The sequence below is a fragment of the Epinephelus fuscoguttatus genome, linkage group LG6 (assembly GCF_011397635.1).
Source record: "Epinephelus fuscoguttatus linkage group LG6, E.fuscoguttatus.final_Chr_v1".
Taxonomy (NCBI): Eukaryota; Metazoa; Chordata; class Actinopteri; order Perciformes; family Serranidae; genus Epinephelus; species Epinephelus fuscoguttatus.
In genome coordinates, this window is record NC_064757.1 from 35,376,151 (window position 1) to 35,395,817 (window position 19,667).

At 39.3% G+C, this 19,667-nt stretch overlaps 1 protein-coding gene across 1 annotated transcript; it reads right to left on the bottom strand.

Annotated features, from left to right (window-relative positions):
* Positions 1–874: 874 nt before the first annotated feature.
* On the bottom strand, positions 875–17,469 carry LOC125890683 (protein shortage in chiasmata 1 ortholog). The gene is made up of 28 exons (XM_049579435.1): positions 17,399–17,469; positions 16,966–17,041; positions 16,744–16,873; positions 16,230–16,317; positions 15,929–16,113; positions 15,677–15,839; positions 15,142–15,247; positions 14,916–15,057; positions 14,719–14,823; positions 13,240–13,369; positions 12,932–13,026; positions 11,847–12,092; positions 11,306–11,761; positions 9,555–9,764; positions 9,231–9,419; positions 9,019–9,111; positions 8,578–8,759; positions 8,425–8,497; positions 8,157–8,226; positions 7,069–7,244; positions 6,872–6,977; positions 6,158–6,269; positions 5,821–5,942; positions 5,632–5,719; positions 5,278–5,409; positions 4,858–5,007; positions 2,697–3,498; positions 875–1,200 (listed from the first exon to the last, which is right to left on the bottom strand). Coding segments are annotated over exons 1-28 (4,515 nt in total). The 5' UTR covers positions 17,401–17,469; the 3' UTR covers positions 875–1,114.
* Between the last annotated feature and the right edge of the window lie 2,198 nt (positions 17,470–19,667).

Here is a 19,667-nt window from a genome sequence, read left to right on the forward strand (position 1 = left end):
TTGTTAGAAGGCAGAGGCCACGAAGACACACACATAGAGCAAGAGAGATGTTTAAAAAAAAAAAAAAAGCTGGCAGGTTATTGATGGTGACCAGCCAGTGCTGGATATGGCCGTCCGGAGGCAGGGAGGCTTGGAGTCGGTGTCCCCCGGGGTTGTCTTTGTCTGGGGATCATTCCTGAGGGAGCTGGCTTCACTCTGCTGGCTCGTGAAGATAAGCACTCTCTCCACATGCTGAGAGACGATGATAAGGGGATTGCTTCACTAAATGAAAAAAAAAAAAAAAGAAAAGAAATGGCCCCACCATTGGAGCTGCTAAAATGAGAGGCTTTATCAGTGTAGCTGGGAAAGACCCTCGATCCCATTCCATAAATCACAATTTGTTTTTCTCTACTGAGCATGCTCAGTGCGGAGGAAAAATCAAAACAAAAGCAAAATGAGCACACAGTTGTAATCCTTATTTCTTATTTTATAAAAAAAATAATCTGTAATGACCCCTTTATATATTATGTAGAAGCATTATATAAACAAATTATTAAAATGCACTATAATGTAGTTGTAAGGTGTTAATGTGCCTGTTTTCAACAATTACAATCTTACCTAAAAACACATTTTCTAAGATAACAAATCGGCATTAATTATCTGTTTATAAATCAGCATCCAGTTATGAATGCTTTGCAGGAGGAGTTACAAGGTGCAGAACACTAAAATAATATGTAAAATATTTAACAAGTGTTGCAATTTTAATTTAATAAATGAATCAGTACCATTTCTGCTGTGCAATACAAAGTTAAAATCTTAAAACAAGTCATACTATACTGTAACACTATATTTTACAAAACAAACTGATAGTAGATTAGTGTTTATAAATCATTTACTTCATGTTACTGTTTTTTTTTAACAGCAAAAAAAACAGGAATGAACAAGAGCACTGTTGACATTTTATCTAAAAAATAAACCTAAAATAGAAACCTTTTAGCAGATTAACATGGCAAACATACATTAATTCATCAGGATAAAAATTCAGAAGCAGAAGTTGAATTATGCAATAAATAACTTTAACTCAACAAATCATTCTTGTCTTTACAAACAAGCCACAGGAACAAACCACTCATGCCTAAAATAATTTCAGCCTCGTCTGTCCATCAGTTCTGCCGGGCACCTTCTCATAGCTTAATCTCCCCCTCTTCAGTGGCGTCAACACTGCAACATTAACACAAAAAAATCTGTTTATTACCATTAAAGTTAAAAAAAAAGAAGAAAGAATCAAAAACAGACATAAGACGTTTCATCCAAATGTAGTGAAAAAGTTTAAAAAAAAAAAAAAAAAAAGGCAAAAGAAAATTGCAATTTAAGGCCCCAGAGTGTTTTTAAATTGTTTCCAATGAGAGTGAAGCGTTTTGCTCGCTGTTTGTGCTAAGTGCCTTCCGTTTTACAGCTCATGAGCCTCGTGTTTTTGCAGGAAAACTCGAACGCCTCAAGTTGACAACTTAAACTCAGAGCAGAAAAGCGGTTATTATTGTTATCCATTGTTCAATTAGATGTATTGAAAATCAGGCCTCATCTGGCAGTGATGACAAGTGGTAGTTAAGCTAATGTTAACTCACTTCCATTGTCGCCCTACGCAAGCCGCAAGAAATTTTTGAGAAAACTGTAGCCTCATATACGTTCTAATCTTTTACTAACTGCAGTTAGGCCCAATGATTGGCAGAAGATCGTCACACTGTCCTTGACTCGTCTTAAAATAAGCCTTAAACTGGCATTCATCCAGGTAAAACTCGCAGACCAGACATTGGTACTCTGTAATTTCTCCTCCTTATGAGGGTCTCATGTATCCACATAGATCTCTGCCCAAGTGCCCTCTGCCTGTCCATATTTTAGGCAGATCATAAAGGTCCATTGTTTAGGATTTAGGGGCATCTACTGGCAAAAATAGAACATAATATTTTAAATTACTTTATCATCACCTTGAACTAAGAATCGTGCTTTCTTTACCTTAGAACGAGCTGCTATATCTACATATGAACCAAGTTCTCTTCCATGGAATCTGCCATGTTGTTTCTACAGTAGTCCAAAACAGACAAACCAAACAGTGGCTCTAGATAGAGTCATTTGTGTTTTTGCGTTTTTACGTCAGCCACTGTAGTTCTTCTACACGCCTGGCACTCAGGAGAAGTTTCAGTTCTGCAATCTCACTACTAGATGCCACTAAATCCTTTACACAGGACCTTTAAGGTACAGATCTGTGAGTTTACGTCACAGCAAACTAGCAGATAAGCTATGGACTGGTGATTCTGTAATTAGGTTAAAAAAAAAAAAAAAGACGCAGCAAGCTGCAAAAAGTGCTCTGTTTGATCGGGTCAGGCTTCAACAAAAGTGACCTCGTATTTTGCAACCTGCAATACATGCTCTGTCTGACTGGGGCCTATTTTTTGTTTCCATCCACTACTGTTATGCTAATATTAAGAGATGACTCACTGTGAAACTGCTGTGGCTATTTAACAACTGCAGAAGAAGAGGGTGAAGACAAGATGATGTAAGTTAAGTGTGCTGGTTAAACCTCAGGTGGTGGAAAATATGATGCAAATATGGCATTTATGTTTATATTATGTGCTATTTTTAGTCTCTTCCCACACCACTTTGTTGCATTTATTTAAAAACAGGGTGATTGAAACCTGATTATAGCCACTATCACTCACCTGCTCCCACCAAACCTGCAGCCTCGCCCCTCCTCTTCCTTTCTTGTCTGATCCAGCATTTGGATCCATAGATGGCTGAAACCTTTGTTGTCTCTCCACTGTTGGTGAGACTGTTGTTGCCGCTTTGACCTTGACCCCACAGCATGACCTCTGTAGGGGGGCTCAGACTGTGGGAAACATGGTGGCTGTCTGGATGCTGGGGGTCGCTGTAGACTGTAGCGTATGTGGACATTTGACTGTTGGTTGGCTGCTGCAGGATCGGGCTGTAACTGAATGTTGAGTCCAGCTTGAAAGGACTGTTGAGCAGGACTCCAGGCATGTACGAGTGTGTTTGTTTGTTTGTAGCCCTCGGTGTCCACTCATCGTTTACTCTTCCAACAACTCTCCCTGCTGCTCCAGCTCTGCCTCCCCAGCCAGAAAACTTCACCTCCCCTGTGCCTCTGTCCTCCTCTTTCCATGGATCACTGCTGGTCCAGCTCCTCTGGAAGTGAACCTCTGGGCTGCCAAAGGAAGAACTCAGGTCGAGTCTGAAATCTGTGTTGCCCTCCTGCACCATTGAGTCTGGGTCTGGTTCACAAAAGCTGCAGTCAGCTCCAAACAGGAAGCTGGTGTTTTGGTCACCACAGAATAGTTCAGGATGAGGGCTGATGAACAGTTCTGGTTGTGGGTTCAAGTGCTCGGGGTCCCAGGTGACCCAGGGGCTGTTTGGGTGACTGGTTTGTTGGTGTGTCTCAGTGTTGATGGTCTGAGACTCTGGCTGGTCTGTGGTCAGTGTGTACAGGGACGTGGTGTCACTGAACAGCTAAAAACAGAAACAGAACAGGGACTATTAAGTACTGAAATGTCACTGAAAAAGATTCAGTTTTCCTTGAAGAGATAGTGCACACAAAAATGAAAATTCAGCCATTATCTACTCACCCATATGCCGACGGAGGCCCTGGTGAAGTTTTAGAGTCCTCACATCCCTTGTGGAGATTGGCGGGAGGAGCGGCTAGCACACCTAATGGCAGACGGCGCCCCGGACTAACATCCAAGAACACAAAACTGAATCCACAAAGTATCTCCATACTGCTCATCCGTAGTGATCCAAGTGTGCTGCAGCCCCGACATAAAAAGTTGTTTCGAAAAACGTCATATGAACTCTGTTTTTAGCCTCACTGTAGCCTGTAGCTCTGACTGCTTCTCTGTGCTCTGCGTGTACGTGCTCAGGGTGATCGGTGATGCACGTCCTCTGAAGAGCAGCTGTCTCGTCAGTACTGATGTCCAGATTCTCAAGTGCAGGCATCGCCAATTCCCAGTCTGAGCAGCAAAGACTTTCCTCATCCGTTGGCAACAACACCACCAGGTTTCCAGTGCTCGACTCCGGTATTCTGCGGCTGGCTGAGGCTCATGAGGTGCGGCGGCTGCTTCGTCCAGTAGCCTGAGTTCCGTCCGTATACTCGGGCTCAAACAAATACGGCTCAACAAAGAAATGCTGTTCCTCCTCAATTTCAAAGTCTTCAGACATGTTGGGCTGTCCTTTGCTAAAAGACCATAGTGCAAATTATCTTTTAGCTCTGTGGTTACTGCTGTCTCCCCCCTGCATTGCACGTGTCACGTGATGTAAACACAGGTGAGCAAAGCTCATGCTTTTGCTGGTCTCGCTTTTGCTGGTCTCTATGCTCCATGAACGCAGAGCACAGAGAAGCAGTCAGAGCTACAGGCTACAGTGAGGCTAAAAACAGAGTTCATATGACGTTTTTCGAAACAACTTTTTATGTCGGGGCTGCAGCACACTTGGATCACTACGGATGAGCAGTATGGAGATACATTGTGAATTCAATTTTGTGTTCTTGGACGTTAGTCTGGGGCGCCATCTGCCATTAGGTGTGCTAGCCACTCCCCCCGCCGATCTCCGCAAGAGATGTGAAGACTCTAAAACTTCACCAGGGCCTCCTTCGGCATATGGCTGAGTAGATAATAGCTGAATTTTCATTTTTGGGTGGACTATCCCTTTAAGCCACTTAGTTTTTTTTTATGTGATAACACTTTGATAAAACTTGGGAAATGCAAAAACACATTGCTATTTTAGCAGAGCTAAAAATAATTTTGACTATTTTAATCGACTGCATCCATGTCACAGGTATTTCGGCTGTAAAAGTAGTGAAATATCTGTGATCACCTTGAGGACTTTATGTGGCACCTCAGGGAGCTGCTCCGTCAGCTGAGACAGAGAGGCCCCCAGAAGCCACTGGATGGATGGTGCTCTCCTCAGCATGCGCTGACCAACCAGGGGGTTAATGCATGGGAACTTCAGCAGACACTTTTCCTCCTGGAGGGACAGAAAACAACAGCAGCACACAACTCTTATTAGAAGAGGGAGGAAAAAATGAAAGCCATCTATGGTGTTGAGTTGCAAGGTATATGTGTTAAGTAATAATACCTATAAATAACAAGAATTCAAAGCTCAAATTGGAGCCACAGCAGAGGCCTTTCTTCAGGCATTTTACACTTTAAATAGACTGTATGAGTTAGGCTGAAGTAGCTCATGAAACCAAAGAAGAACCAGACAAATCTGTGTAACTTGTTGTGTACAGATCACCTCTGAGGGAATCACAGTAAGCCAATCTCTGTCCAGGTAGCTGAGAGGATCCTTCTCACTGGCCATCAGGCTGTGGAAGCAGATCTGGCTGATCCATTTGGCTATTTCCATCACCTCAGACACAATCAGCACCTGAAAAACACAAGCGAAGAATAAGTGGTTTGTATTGTTGTTATATTATAGAAGAATAACATGTGGAGTTTAGAGCAATTCAAGTCTTGGTTGAAGACAACTATTTGTATTTAAATGATGTGGTGAACTTTTCAGACTTTGAGATTTTTTGACAGCAAGGACATTTAGTTGAAAGAACATATTGAGTTGAGGGCAGAAAAATAAATCATGTTTGTTTTCTGCCTTGACGTCTAGATCCTCTGACTTCATGCCGAACAGCACCAGAGACGAATAAATCAACACCAAGTTGCTGAAAGCTTCGCTGGTAAATCTGCCAACACAGCAACAGACAGAAGCAGTGACGGTGAGCCTTTGTGTACAAGATGCATGTGTGTGTACTGTATTTACATATGTATGTGTGTGGACACTGACCCTCCTCCCTGGCTGTCTCTGCAGTGCAGGATGAGCCAGCAGCAGTTATATTGCAGCGAGAGAGCAGTCAGCCTCATCACTACTCTCTCACTGGCTCGCTCCTGACACAGCTCATCCTCCTCCTACACACACACACACACACACACACAGTTGAAGAATTAAAGTATTAGTTGTTGCTTTCAAGGTGGAAATTTTGTTTTTCAGCATTTTCATGCAATACCCAATAAGCTCAGTAGAGGGAGATAAAACAAGGAACAAATTCAGCATCATAATGGATTATTGTGTGTGTGTGCATGCGTGCACTGAAGGATGCAGTATGTATCTCTGCCCCTTGTACCTGAATGAGGATAGCGGTGCTTTCGTCCACTGTGATCACAGCGTAGTGATCGGTCCCTCCAAGCATCTGCAGGGATGGATGGTGGCTCCTCTCCAGCACAGTTATATTAAACCTTTAAAACAACACACAATATGGTATTTAAATGATAACTTATCACTGGCAAGTATGGTAGAAACACAAATTTTCAAAAGTCTGCTGTAAAAATAGTGTTGGAGAGATGTATTCTCTAAATGATATGATGAGAAATGATAATAGAGATACAGTAGTATAACCACTAAAGTTGAGACAATAAATTGACTGCGAAGTGTCAGTTGCATGAGTCTACGGTTGATGTGTGAAACTTGCCAGTTGTACCAAGTTACATGCCCCACTGCATGTAGAGCTAAGAATTGCATGCACAGCTCAAATTTTACATACACTATTGTGAAGATGCATGTGGTATTTCAACCTCTGAGAGCATAATCTTCCAGTGGATCATATAAAATGTAGATTATGGTGCAGGTTTGTGGTTGCCATGGACTAATGATGTAAGTAAAAAAATACCAAACCATTTTATGAATCGTAAAATTATCAGACTATTGATTTTTGGTAATATCATGTCTAATTAGTATTGTCTCAATGTGGCAGTGTAATGGAACTTCAGGTATGTATCATTGTTACTAGCTGGATATCATTTAATATGACTGACTGGATGAGTGGGGGGAAAAAAGTTACCCTGACTCGAGTGTCTGTAGCAGCAGTGGACAGTTGAGAAGTCCCTCTGTCACAAACAACACATATGGAACATTGTCCTCCAGGCACCACAGAGCTTTTTCCTCCTCTTTTGAGAAAAACACATTAACAGAAAAAAAAATTCAAACAACACATAACTGAACAACTGTGTGAGTAATGTGTATTTGGTGGCAGCTGACCAGTGTGAGTGATGATGGTGTTGAAGGTGAGATGATTTATACTCCTCTCTAGGCAGATGGTGGCCCACGGTGACTGGCCTGGATGGTTGTACTCCACCACCATAGAGAAACAGCTCCAGGGGAAGTCGGGCCCTATGTGCTGCTCATACACCACCACACACACACTGTCGCACACGCTGGCGGAACAGGATGGGAGTGAGAAAACAATGTGTTCAACATAACACAGCAGCTTGAAGTATTTCCTTTAACACAGCAAAACAATCACCATTTAGTCCCATAAATCAAAACACCCTTGTTACTTAATCACAGAGTAGGAATGAGATGAGGAATGACTTGATTTTACTTGTTCTTAAAAAACAACCTCAAACTAAAAAGTACTTTAATTATTTGCTGTATATGTCATATTAGTACCATGGTATTAAAGGTCCAGTGTGTAGGATTTAGGGGAATATACTGGCAGGACTTAAGTATTTTATATTCAGTATGTTTTCTGTTTTTTAATTTTAAATGCTCTTGACAATAAGAACCAGCATGTTGTCATTGCCTTAGAATGAGCTGTTTATATCTACATAGGGAGCTGGTCCTCATCCACTGAGTCTGCCATGTTGTACCACCATGTTTCTACAGAAGCCCAGAACAGACGGACCAAACGCTGACTATAGACAGAGCCATTCACGTTTTTGCATTGGCCAGCTAAGTTAGCAACCCCTCAACGATGAGCCTTGTCTGAAAAACACTTTTTTTTTTCTTTTTAACATAAACTGCTCTATTTAGCCTTTTTCCCAGTTTAAATAACCTGGGGTCTCATTTATGAACATTGCATGCGCACAAAACGAGGCCTGAAAGAGGGGTACGCCACATCCCATGCAGAAGTTGTGATCTATAAAAACAGACTTAATTGGGGAAACTTTGACCCATGCTTACGAACATTTTGGAGACAGGAAATTGGCGACGCAGATGGTGAGGTGGGCGCCTGATTGCAGAAATTATATATTATATATATATTAAATATTTTTTGGCACACGCCATTTTTGGTTTTGTCCTATGTACATTTTTAAATACTGATAAAACCAACTGTTCATTTTTACCTGCTGACCACACTGGCACCATTCAGTTTTTTCTTGTCCTCCTCAGGACAAATCACAGTAACAGCAGCACCTGAGACGACAATGAAGCAAACATACTTTGTGACACGTATGTGATCATGTGTTTATTTGATGTAAATCAGTTGACTGGATTCCTTAACAAACGTTTATTTGTAGCCACAACACTTGTTCCCACAGTTGCATTTAGTTTATTAGTAGTGCTGTTGTAGCTGATTAGTGAAACTTTTCTTTTCTTCTAAGAGTTGCTCACCAGTCACTTGGCTCAAGCTGCTGATGATTAAAGAGCTGATGTCATCAGAGTCGACTGATATTATGACAAGAATCTACAGAAAGAAAAAATCAACCAGGGTCTCAGTGTTTCACAGTTAAACATTGAAATGTGATGGATGTTTGTGAAACTGACTTTCTCCGCAGTGCTCTGTCCTGTCCTGCTGTGCAGCCATGCAGCCAGCAGCTGCAGCAGCTCCTGCAGTTTGAAGTTGGACTCCTGGTTCTTTTGACTGAGGTGGAAGATGATCTGCATCCTCTTCACCAGCTGCTTCAGACTTTGCTCTGCACACGCCTCAGCTGCCTTAGTCAGGTAGTCTTTAGTGCAGGAGGAGACAATAATGACCGAAACATCACAATATTGTATATACACCATGCTACAGTTAGGGTTGGGAACTTGTTTAAACACACACAAATATGAACATCCTTACAAGTGTAAAGGCCCTGAAAACCCTTCATTTTCATTCAGCTTCATATCATGAGTGATGGTGAGTTATGGTTAAAAGAGAGAGTCAGAAATAGTTTGTTAAAATAATCTGCAGTGGACATCACTCAATTGAAAAAAGTTTATACTGACCCAAAGCAGTGCTGAGGTCACACTTCAGCAGCAGCTCCTTGAATGTCACCAGCACATGAATCAGAGCGGCCTGGTTGAAAAGCAGCTCCTGATCTGTATACAACACAAGCCAGCAGTGGGACTTTACGCCTTTTCTAACACAGATTTATTAAATTAATATCTTAGTTCTACAATGAATGTGTTTTTTTGGATTATGAAATGTTATTCTGTACCTCTGATCTGCTCTTCGTTCTGTGTCCTGCAGAGTGCCTTCTCCTGCTGTTTGAGGAGGAAGTGTGTTTGGTCCGGGGCCAGGCAGCTGAAGTCTCCCCATGCCGGGAAGTGGAGCCCCAGCTGTCTGGCAGAGTTTAAACGAGGCTGAGCGAAGGCCAGTAGCTCACAGTGGGCGCGCTGCTGGCTGTCTGCAGTGAGCGAGAACACCAGGGGATAAAATAACAAACTTCTAAACCATCTGAACCATGCTCTTCTCCACAAAGGACAATTTAAGACACATGGTTTTGTATATTTTCACTGAAGGTAGCGTGAAAGTGTCATACCAGTAGCTTGGACCTGTACGACTCTGCTGTCCTGAGGGATGGACTGACAGACAGGTTGACCCATCGACTGAAAAGCTGCTTTCTGCTCTCTGGTAGCATTTCCAGACACAGCACCGCTTATATATTTTGGCCTCTGATCTGATCTTTGTATCTTCTCTGGAGGAGGCTGATGATGCTGGGATGGAGGCGTTTGTTGGTCCACATTTGGTTCTGATAAAAAGGGGATGAGGTTAAAGTGTGCAGCATGAATGTATCTTTAGATCATGAGTAGAGTAAGCTATGTATTCAAATGAGGTATCTTGAACTTGAAACAAAAAAAGGTTAGCATTTTGGAGCCACCTTCCTGACTGCTGAATTTCATTTAATAAGTTCATGATAATTCAGTCATGTAAGGGGGATGCTAGTATGTTTAACACTTTAACTAATGATTAGTTACATAATCAATTGAAGGGACAGTTCTAACGAGATGGCACTCGGTTTGCGGTGCACAAAGCACCCAAAAAACAACAACAAACAACAGTATCATCGCGCAGAAGGAACCATGCATCTACTCCTAGCTCACCTTGCACCACTGAGCTACCTACTGTCACAGTTCAGCCGAGCCATTAATGTGTACAATTCACGATGTCACAAGTACAAGCCTCTTGTCCATGAGTAGATGCATGCTTCCTTCTGCACAATGATACAGTTGGCAGGTGTAGATCCATAGAGAGAAAATAGTTCCTACATGACACTGCTCACAACAAGGTCTGTGGATTATCTTGAGTAACCGCGTCATGATTTCTGGAAAGAGACATTGCTGTTGAGTTTTTTGGGTGCTTTGAGCACCACAAGCCGAGTGCCATCTAGTTCTGTTATATTTAAGAGAAAGCAGACATCTGTACAGCTGATATCTCCAACGCTCAGCAACTCATTGATAAATAATAGCACTACAGGTAAGAGGAAAAATATGTATTTTTGATTTCGGGGTGAACTGTCCCTTTCAGATGTCGTCTTTTGTCCTACCAACAGTACAAAACCCAAATATATTCAGTTTTACTATAGACTTAAAAAGAACTTTGAACGTTAACATTTGAAAAGCCCAAAACAGAGATTTTATCTTAAAAAATTGTAACAACTAATCATTTATCAAAATTTGTATTAACTTAAACTTGATTGATTGACAAATTGCTTTGGCTCTGTGTTATTTATAATTTTGTTCAGCAATAAAAATAAAACATTTAAAACCACGTACATAAATAATGTCAAGTACTATGTGGGGACTTTTATAGTCACATTAAAAAAAAAAAAAAAAAAAAAAACATTGGTGGGCACATTCTTAATATGACCACTAGATGGAGCCAAAGTTTAAAAACTAAATCATAACCTCAATGCACATTTCTGTTGCCTAAAAAAGGACCAAAAAGATATTTTGCCCTCAAAAATATATATATGAAAATCTTAACAAAATAGAAAAATAAAATGTTTCCAAAGACTTATTAGTACCATAAAGGCTTAAACTGAAAATCATCAATTTCACTATGTGGTTTTGATATCAGTATGTCCAGCTAATGTTGATCATTTTTTTTACCGACCTACTACTAACCTATAATTCATATATTTTTTGTAGCAAGCATACAAACTAAAAACATCAAAGTTACCAGGAGAAAAATGTACAGTTGCAAATTATATTGAGGCTTTTTTTTTTACGGAGATACACTTAATAAATGCATCATCTGCGTTTTCATTTCATCCGCATTATCACAGCGTACCTGGAGTTGAGCTCTGAGGTGTTGCGGTGACTGGAGCAGTCTGCTGAGATCTCAGTAACATGAAGGTGGACAGAGGATCCAAGTCCTTCTCTGGTGGACGTCTCTTAACCAGTGGACCTCTGGGATAGTCTCTGAGGGACGCCGCTCTCTGCTCCACCTTGTAGTCATCTCTACCCTTGTTGAGGACGTTCTTGCGTGCAGAAAACATGGCTGCAACTTCTGAAAACCTCTTGTCTGAAACTTGATCTCTAATGTTGGGTGTAGATTTTACTTCCTTATTGTCTGTGTTGACGGTGTGCATCAGGAAGGCGTTCTGAGACATAACAGCAGCTGTTTCGTTTTGAAGATGGGCGTCGTCTGCAAGAGCTTCAGCATGAAAAGCAGCAATTTCAGATTTCTTCAAGAGAGGTAACTGAGTTTTGTTTGTGGGGTTCTTCAGGATGGATCTGAGTGGGACTGAAACCAGAGGATGATGTCAGAAATCTGCTGCCACATTCATTCTAATCTTCTAATAAACCTAATAAAATAAATACCTACTCACTCTCCACATGTTCAAGTGACAGTTTTTTGAAATCCTCCATCTTTTCCTCATTGGTTGAAGGAGACTCGCACCTCAGGCTCTCTGTGAACTCAAGACTGCTGCACAAGTACACCTGTGGAGCTCCTGTCTCCACCTGTAACTGCAGTTTGTCACCACTGCAGACGAAGCTTTGATCCTCCAACTTCATGACTTTACAGGCTTCAGACAGCGGCTGGAAGTCAACGGCTGCTTCATATATATGTGGCTCTGTGAGACAATACAGCAGATTAAATATTTAATGACATCATTTGTAGATTTATTTGTATTGTAGGTCTCTATAACTGTCAAGATTAGAGATTCAGTAACCACATTAAACTTGTAAAGACTCAATTCTACAACAGCACTTCACATTTGTCAAAATTTTGTGATTAATTAACACATTTCACAATAAAGTGTTTAAAAATAAGGTTTGCTGATACTGTGAATAAATAATGCACCAGCAAACTATCTTCTTCAAATGACTATCTACTTCTCAGGGTTGCACTGCAGCAGGAGCTGAGATGTCCTGACTTAAAGTCTCGTCAAAATCTAAAAACTCAGATGAAACTTTGTGAGGCTTTGGAGCTTTCTTTTTGTTTGTGCTGAAAAAAGATGACATCTGGTGGTTTGATACGCTTGTAACAGCCCTTCAAGACTGAGGTAAAAGCAATATAACATGGATTTTCCATGTGAATTCTGTACTGTATCTGCACTAGGATCTAACAGCAACTTTACTTTTTGCACTCATGGTGTTTGGGGCTGGACAGAGGGTAATGATATTATATCATCATGCTAGGATAGTATCTTAAATTGCAATATCTCAGCTTGGTTTGGTAATTTATCAGTCAAGTCCACACAGCAATGAAAGTGATGGGGGTGAGGGAGCAGGCTCTCCACAAATGTTTATTCATTTACATATTTTTTATGTCCAAGACAAATTTCCCTAGGGACAAATAAAGTAAACTTGAATTTTGAACATGCTGCTATTTGTGAAATTTTAATCTTATAAGCTCTGATTCAACATCATGAAAACACTGAACAATAAATCTGTAAAACTTAACATGTACCTGCCAACAGAAAGCCCACCACAAAGTTTGGATGCTTCTCCGCCATCCAAAGTGCTGCCTCCATCTCTTCCTGAGCTTTGGCCGACACCAAAGATCTACATGATGATCAGATAAGTTACAAGAGCTTTTCTACATACTTATTTATTGATTTATCCTCTGTATGTGTGACAGGAGAGTTTGGCATTTAAACTGAGACCATGTTAACTATCAGCTATTTTAGTTTTCTTCATTAACTTGGTAATTAGCTCTTTATTTGTAAGTTCAGTGAAAATAAATTGTGACTTGTTTAACCACATGTTGTCACTTACTGTCTGCAGAGCTCCGACATCTCTTCTTCTTGGAGGTCACATGTAGAGACACAGATTTGGGTTTGACTTATCTTGGGAGTCGCAGTCAAAGTCACGTCCAGCTCCATTTCAGTCAGAAGCGTCAGTCGTCCTTAAAGGAAGATTAAGTTTAATCACAGGTTTACAGCAGCAGCTGATAAATACTTATGAAAAAGAGTTGTAGCTGCAGTTGGTTCGTCTTTCAGCCACATTCGGATGCATCAGTGGGCAGTGGAGGAAAAAGTACATTTACAGAGGTCCAATTTTGAGTATGTGTTCTTTACTTAAATATTTGTATTTTATACCACTTCATACTTCTAATCCACTTCATTTCAGAGGGAAACATTATGTTTTTTTAGTAGATTTATTTAACACTTATAGTTACTTTTCAGATTAAGATCTAATTTAGACATGTATGGACATGTTTGACGAATTTATCAAATATGATCTAATATTATAGATTAAACTATCAAACGGTGTAGAAAGCGATGAAATAGCTTCACCTCAACCATTACAAAATGTAAGCACATATTCAATGTAGTCAGTTACTGAATACAAATTACACGGCAATTTTTATAATTAGTACTTGTAATCCATTGAATTACAAAAAAAAATTTAATCTGAATATTTCTGAATTCCTACAAAACTGAACATTGAAAACTGTGTACCTTATATTAAATAAATTGACACAGCAACAAAAATGTGAGTTACATGAATATTCCTTTTTCTTTTTAAACATCACAAAAAAAGGATCAGATATATTAGAAATGAGCAGGTGAATTTATTTGAAGCCATTCAATATCTGGAGAAGATAACAGTGTAATGCCATTTGCAGATTCTTAAATGTAGGATCCTTCAATTTTGTTTTGGGTGTCTCGATTCGGTGCTTTATCTTTTTTTCTTTCTGTTGTGTTTATTTCCTTATTTGTATATATTCTAAAAGACAACAGTGTCTATCAGTTTTATAAATGCACTAATTATCTAATCAAGTAATCCTTGGCAATGTTACTGTTAGATAACTACATTTTTTTCCCCAATGTAATCTAAGATGATTATAGTTATTTTTTTGTAATCTGATTACTAAATCCTGATAAAGTGTAATCTGCCTGACCATGTTTATACATAAATAATAATGATCCGATAACATAACACTGACAGGGCCAGTCTGTCTATGAGTACCATTAATTTTGATATTTTAAGTACATTTGTTGGTAATACTTTCATACTTTTACTCAAGTAAAGTTAAGTAAAATGTTGAATGCAGGACTTGAGAAACTGAGTATTTTAATAGTGTGGTATTTCTACTTTACTGAAGAAGTAAATTGTTTGAGTATGTCTTCCACCACATCTGATGAGTATTAAGTGGTAGATTTATATAAACCAGCTGCTGTATAAAAGATTTCTGTCCAAACATGATAAACTAACATGTTGTTCTTTATGTTTTCTCTCTGTAACTCTTACCTGTCAGCTCTGACTCCATCAGGCCTCCATCCATGCTGCATTCTTTACTGGCCTCTTCTGGTGCTTCATAATGGGAAATGTCCACTGACACTGACACCTGTGAAGCTGAGAGAAATGTGACTCTAGTATATCAGGTTAACTTTCTGACCTACTGTGCAACTGTACTTATCTTATGTAAGTTATATATTGATCATTACATTTATGAAGCATATCCAGGACTGGAGGCTCCTCATCAAGCTGTTCAGGAGCAACATCCATGTGAGTACAGATGTTTGATAAGGCGGAGCAGTTTGCTTGGCTCAGACTCAGCGTGTCCATGGTAACCGGCAACAACAGATACTACACAGAAAAAAAGTTTTCAATTTTAAAGTCTTCCTACACAAGAATTCCTACATTGAATTTGTCATTTTTATTACTAGTTACCTTGTCTTTCATCAGTGACTCTTTACCAAACTCCTCGTGAATGTGTGAACTTGACTGAATGTCGCTGGTGCACACATCAGGAGGTTTTTCATAAGACGCGTAGTGCCTGAAAAGCAGCAGTGGAAAGTAACTTAGTTAATCTACTCAAGTACAATTTTGATGCACTGGTACTTTGAGTATTTACATTTTCTGCTACTTCATACTCCAACAGTAGAAGTACTTTTTACTCCACTACATTTATTTGATACCTTTAGTTAAATTGCAGATTCAGATCAACAAATAAATTATGATGAAAGATTAAGATAAAACTTGATTGATCCTCAGGGGAAAACACATTTAGTCACTAACCCACTATGTTTATCATAAATATTACCAGTATTATGCTGCAACATTTCTGGAGCGTTCTGCATAATGACCACTACTTACTTTTGGTACTTAAACTATATTTTGATGCTAATACTTGTTGGTAATTTTAAGGTGCAACAACCTCTTCATCACATAACTATGAAACACATGTCAGGATGAACATATACACCTGAATATGCCGTCTTCAGTGATAACATCTCCTGTTGAGCTCAGCAGAGGGTCAGCCACAGGAAGCGTCCTCAGACGGGACAGTTTGGCTTTCAGTGTGGGTAAATGCCTCTTAAAGTGTGGCAGGTAATCAACAGCCATGAGCTCCTCTGGCAGGAAGAGATCTGTGACAGAGGAGAGACGATCAGTGAGAATAGACAATCCACTGCACGAGGGAACGATGAAATTAAATAGCTGACAGATGTTGAATTACCTTTGTCCTCATTTTCATGTTTCATCTGGTCAGTTGTCCACTTGAAAAATGATTCCTGACATGGATTATTTATCTGTGACTCTTTTAAAAGGCAGACATACTCATCCTGGTCTAGATCCTTCAGTGAGTCAGGATTAGAGCTGGGAATCATGTCCAAGTTCACCTCACTCAGAGTCACTGTAAATCTGGAATGTAACAAAACTTTTAATCAAAACTATTCATCTTGAACTGCTCAGCAAGTACAACTCAAACAATAAAAGATAAGAAGGGTAAATTGATACATAGTGAAACTGTTTTTAACCTTTCTGGTGGAATAACTTCTTGTTTCTGGCCCAGGTCTTCAAGCACAGAACCACTGACAAAGAGTTTGCAGGTGGAGATCACCTTTCCTATAATAATACAAAACAATTAAAAACCCCAGGGTAGTTTGATACCAATAAGTGTTTATGTACTACATTTCAGTAGGACTTTACTGAACTATGTTAGCTATCTGCCAAAGAGTGATGAATAATTTGCAGAAAAGCTGTGAAAATAGCTTTTAGAGAAACTAGTTTTAGAGAGACTAAAACCTGAGTAGTTCCTAACTGATGGGTCCCAGTCCAAAAGTCCATTCACTTTAATTTCCTTCTCCCACAAATGATGCAGTTGGTGCACAATGGACCAAGGTAGAGATCTTGGGCTATATACTGTGTTAAAATTAAAAATAAAACCCCTTGCTGAAACATAAAACATGGCAAAACCAGTAAATATGGTGGTTCTTTGACCTTTGCTGGACCAACAGACCAATTATTTCTGTGGTCGGACCACTTGAATACCTCTGATCCACGGTGTCCTGTAGGTGACTTCAGGTAGTTTTCCACTGTGTGGGTACAGGTCACTGGTATCAGTGTAGTAAGGTGCTGGCAGTGCCAGTAGGTTCATCATTACTTTTAGACTGGTGGTGGTCTGAAATAAAGATATAAGAGGGAGGCAGGACAGCTTATCCTTGGGGTTTAATGATAACACTCTGCGGAAAAATTAACAAGTCACAACCTCACCTCAAACACATAATCCAGAGCTTTAAATCTGACAGCAGAGAAAGCCTGAGCTGGAAAACAACTGTCGTTTTCACACCTGTTAATATAATAAAAACCACAATTCAATCATAAATTAGTATATTTTTAGGAAAATATTAAATTCTTAATCATTATTTTTCTTAATGAAAACCTAAAATAGATCACTCTAAACAAGTAACTATTACTAAACTAAAATAAGGGAGTCTATCACAAAATAACTCTTTAACAGCAACGTTAGCTAGCTTTGTTTAGCTAACGTTAGCTTAGCTAGCTATTACAAGTATAGCAAATTTAGCTAACTTGTTTTCGACGAACTTTTAATTAATGACACTTTTCGATTAAATTTAAGATTAACAGCATTGATTGAACAATATAACTTGAATAATTAGACCGTGTTGGTTAAATTCAAACTTACATAATAACTTCGCTTTATTTTGGCGTTTTCTGACAGGTGAGGTGTCAATCGAGCTAATGAGCCAGACTCACTTTCTGAACTACAAAGATGGGTTTTAACTGTCACGCATGCGCTTTAGGGCGTGCGTAGAGCATCTTCAACTGGAGTTGAAAAGAATAATACTATTATTAGAATAATAAAATAAAATAAATTCTAATTGTAATAATCAATAAACAATAAAATAAACAAGAAATAAAATAATCATTTAGAAAATGCTGTAATTGTTTTATTTCCCAATAGTGTAAAAGTGCTAATTATCAGTAGAGTGACATTCCCAATAGCTCAAAAAGCAGTTACATTTTTATTCTATGTGTTGTTATTTTATTTTATTTGTTTTTGATATGTTATTATTTTGTTTTATTTTTTAGAATATATTTCAGTACAATGTATGTGTTAGATTATTTGCTTTAGGGTTATTACTTTATTTATTTATTCATTACCACAACAGTAGGTTCGGTTCATTATTAGTAACATGTTATATAGGCTAGGTCATTATCACTGTTTTACTTTACTTAAGTTGATGTATCATAATCGTGTATTTGTACAGACGGTAATGTTCACATTTTTCCACATACAATGACAAGATGCCGTAAATACATTATTTAGAATTTAAAAAAAAAAAGAAAAAAAGTTTAGAGACATACAGAGAGCATCGGAATCATCATGAGGGTAAAACTTTTATAAAATCCATGAAGTGCGTTTGTTTTTTTTCCTGTAGGGAGCAGTGAATGCTTTTAACCACAAGGAGACGCTGCTCACCAACTATCAGTAGAGCTCACACCGAAGATGTTAAGTGAATCTGTGCAGGCACCATGTGCAGGTAAATCTGCCCCTGTCCAGGTCACCAAATCTTAAACATGATATAAAATCATGAAATCAGACAGTAACACAGACACTGAGTCACTCAATCACTCCATGAGTTACTCTACATCAAATATGACAGCGTGTTCTGTTATATTGCAATTCAAAGATGAAGATGAAAAAAGAAGACTTTGGGGTCAGGTGTGTCTCATGTCTTTTTTCTGGGTTTCACAAAACAGCTGTTGTCTCCTCTGTGTGCCTGTAAATCTGCTGAATGGCCTCATGGGACGGTTAACACGTTAAGAGACTCCTAAAGCTTGATGGGAAACATCCATGTTTGGATTTTTACAAGTTTGTCACCAAGGTGTCAAAAACAATATCATTCACTGCTGATGACAAGGCTGCAGTTTAAGACTCAGACATTATCAGTGACATCTGACTCTGGGAATGTGTGTTTTCTTACTGCGTCATAGTAAAACTTTTCACACTGGAGTGACAAACTATAAAATATTCACATTGACATGACACTGCACAAAATGAGTGCTTACATAGGCTGAGGTTTCTCTCGGTTTCCACATTAGGTGCACATCAAATAATAGAGAAATATTGTACAACAGAAATTAAAAAAACAACATAAAACACTAGTGAGTTAAAAGTAATCAGTGACATCTTAAAATCTATTCCAAAACAAACTGGGAGCTGGTGTAAAGAGGCTAAAACCGGAGTGATGTGATCACTTCTCTTGGCTCTGGTTAAAACTCTGGCAGCTTAAATCTGTACATTCTGGAGTCGACTGATAGATTTTTGATTCAGGCAAGAAAAGAGGCTGTTGCAGTAATCCAGGCGTGGAGAGATGAAGGGGTGTAAAATTGTCTCAGTGTTAAAATGGATTGTATTTTTGAAATATTTCTAAGATGATGAAAACATACACTCTCTGGCCATCTTATCAGGTAAACCTTGCTAGTACCAGGTTGGACCCCTTTTGCATTCAGAACTGCCTTAATTCTTCATGGCATACATTGTTAGCTGACAGGAGTGGCACCTGGTGTGGTCTTCTGCTGCTGTAGCCCATCTGCTTCAAGGTTGGACATGTTGTTGGTTCAGAGATGGTCTTCTGCAGACCTTGGTTGTAACCAGTGGTTATTTGAGTTACTGTTGCCTTGAACCATTCTGGCCATTCTCCTCTGACCTCTGGCATCAACAAGGCATTTTTGCATTTTCTCTTTTGGGACCATCCTCTGTAAACCCTAGAGATGGTTCTGTGTGAAAATCCCAGTAGATCAGCAGTATCTGAAATACTCAGACCAGCCCGTCTGGCACCAACAACCGGTTTGAACTTAAGCAGATCGTTCTCACCATGTCTACATGCCTAAATTGTGTTGCTGCCATGTCATTGGCTGATTAGCTGTTTGCGTAAATGAGCAGCTGA

Coding starts and splice junctions, on each gene's coding strand:
- LOC125890683 (XM_049579435.1), bottom strand. Junction 9,420..9,554: donor CGTACAGGTCCAAGCTACTG/GTATGACACTTT, acceptor CGCTCACTGCAG/ACAGCCAGCAGCGCGCCCAC. Junction 6,270..6,871: donor CTACAGACACTCGAGTCAGG/GTAACTTTTTTC, acceptor GTTGTTTTAAAG/GTTTAATATAACTGTGCTGG.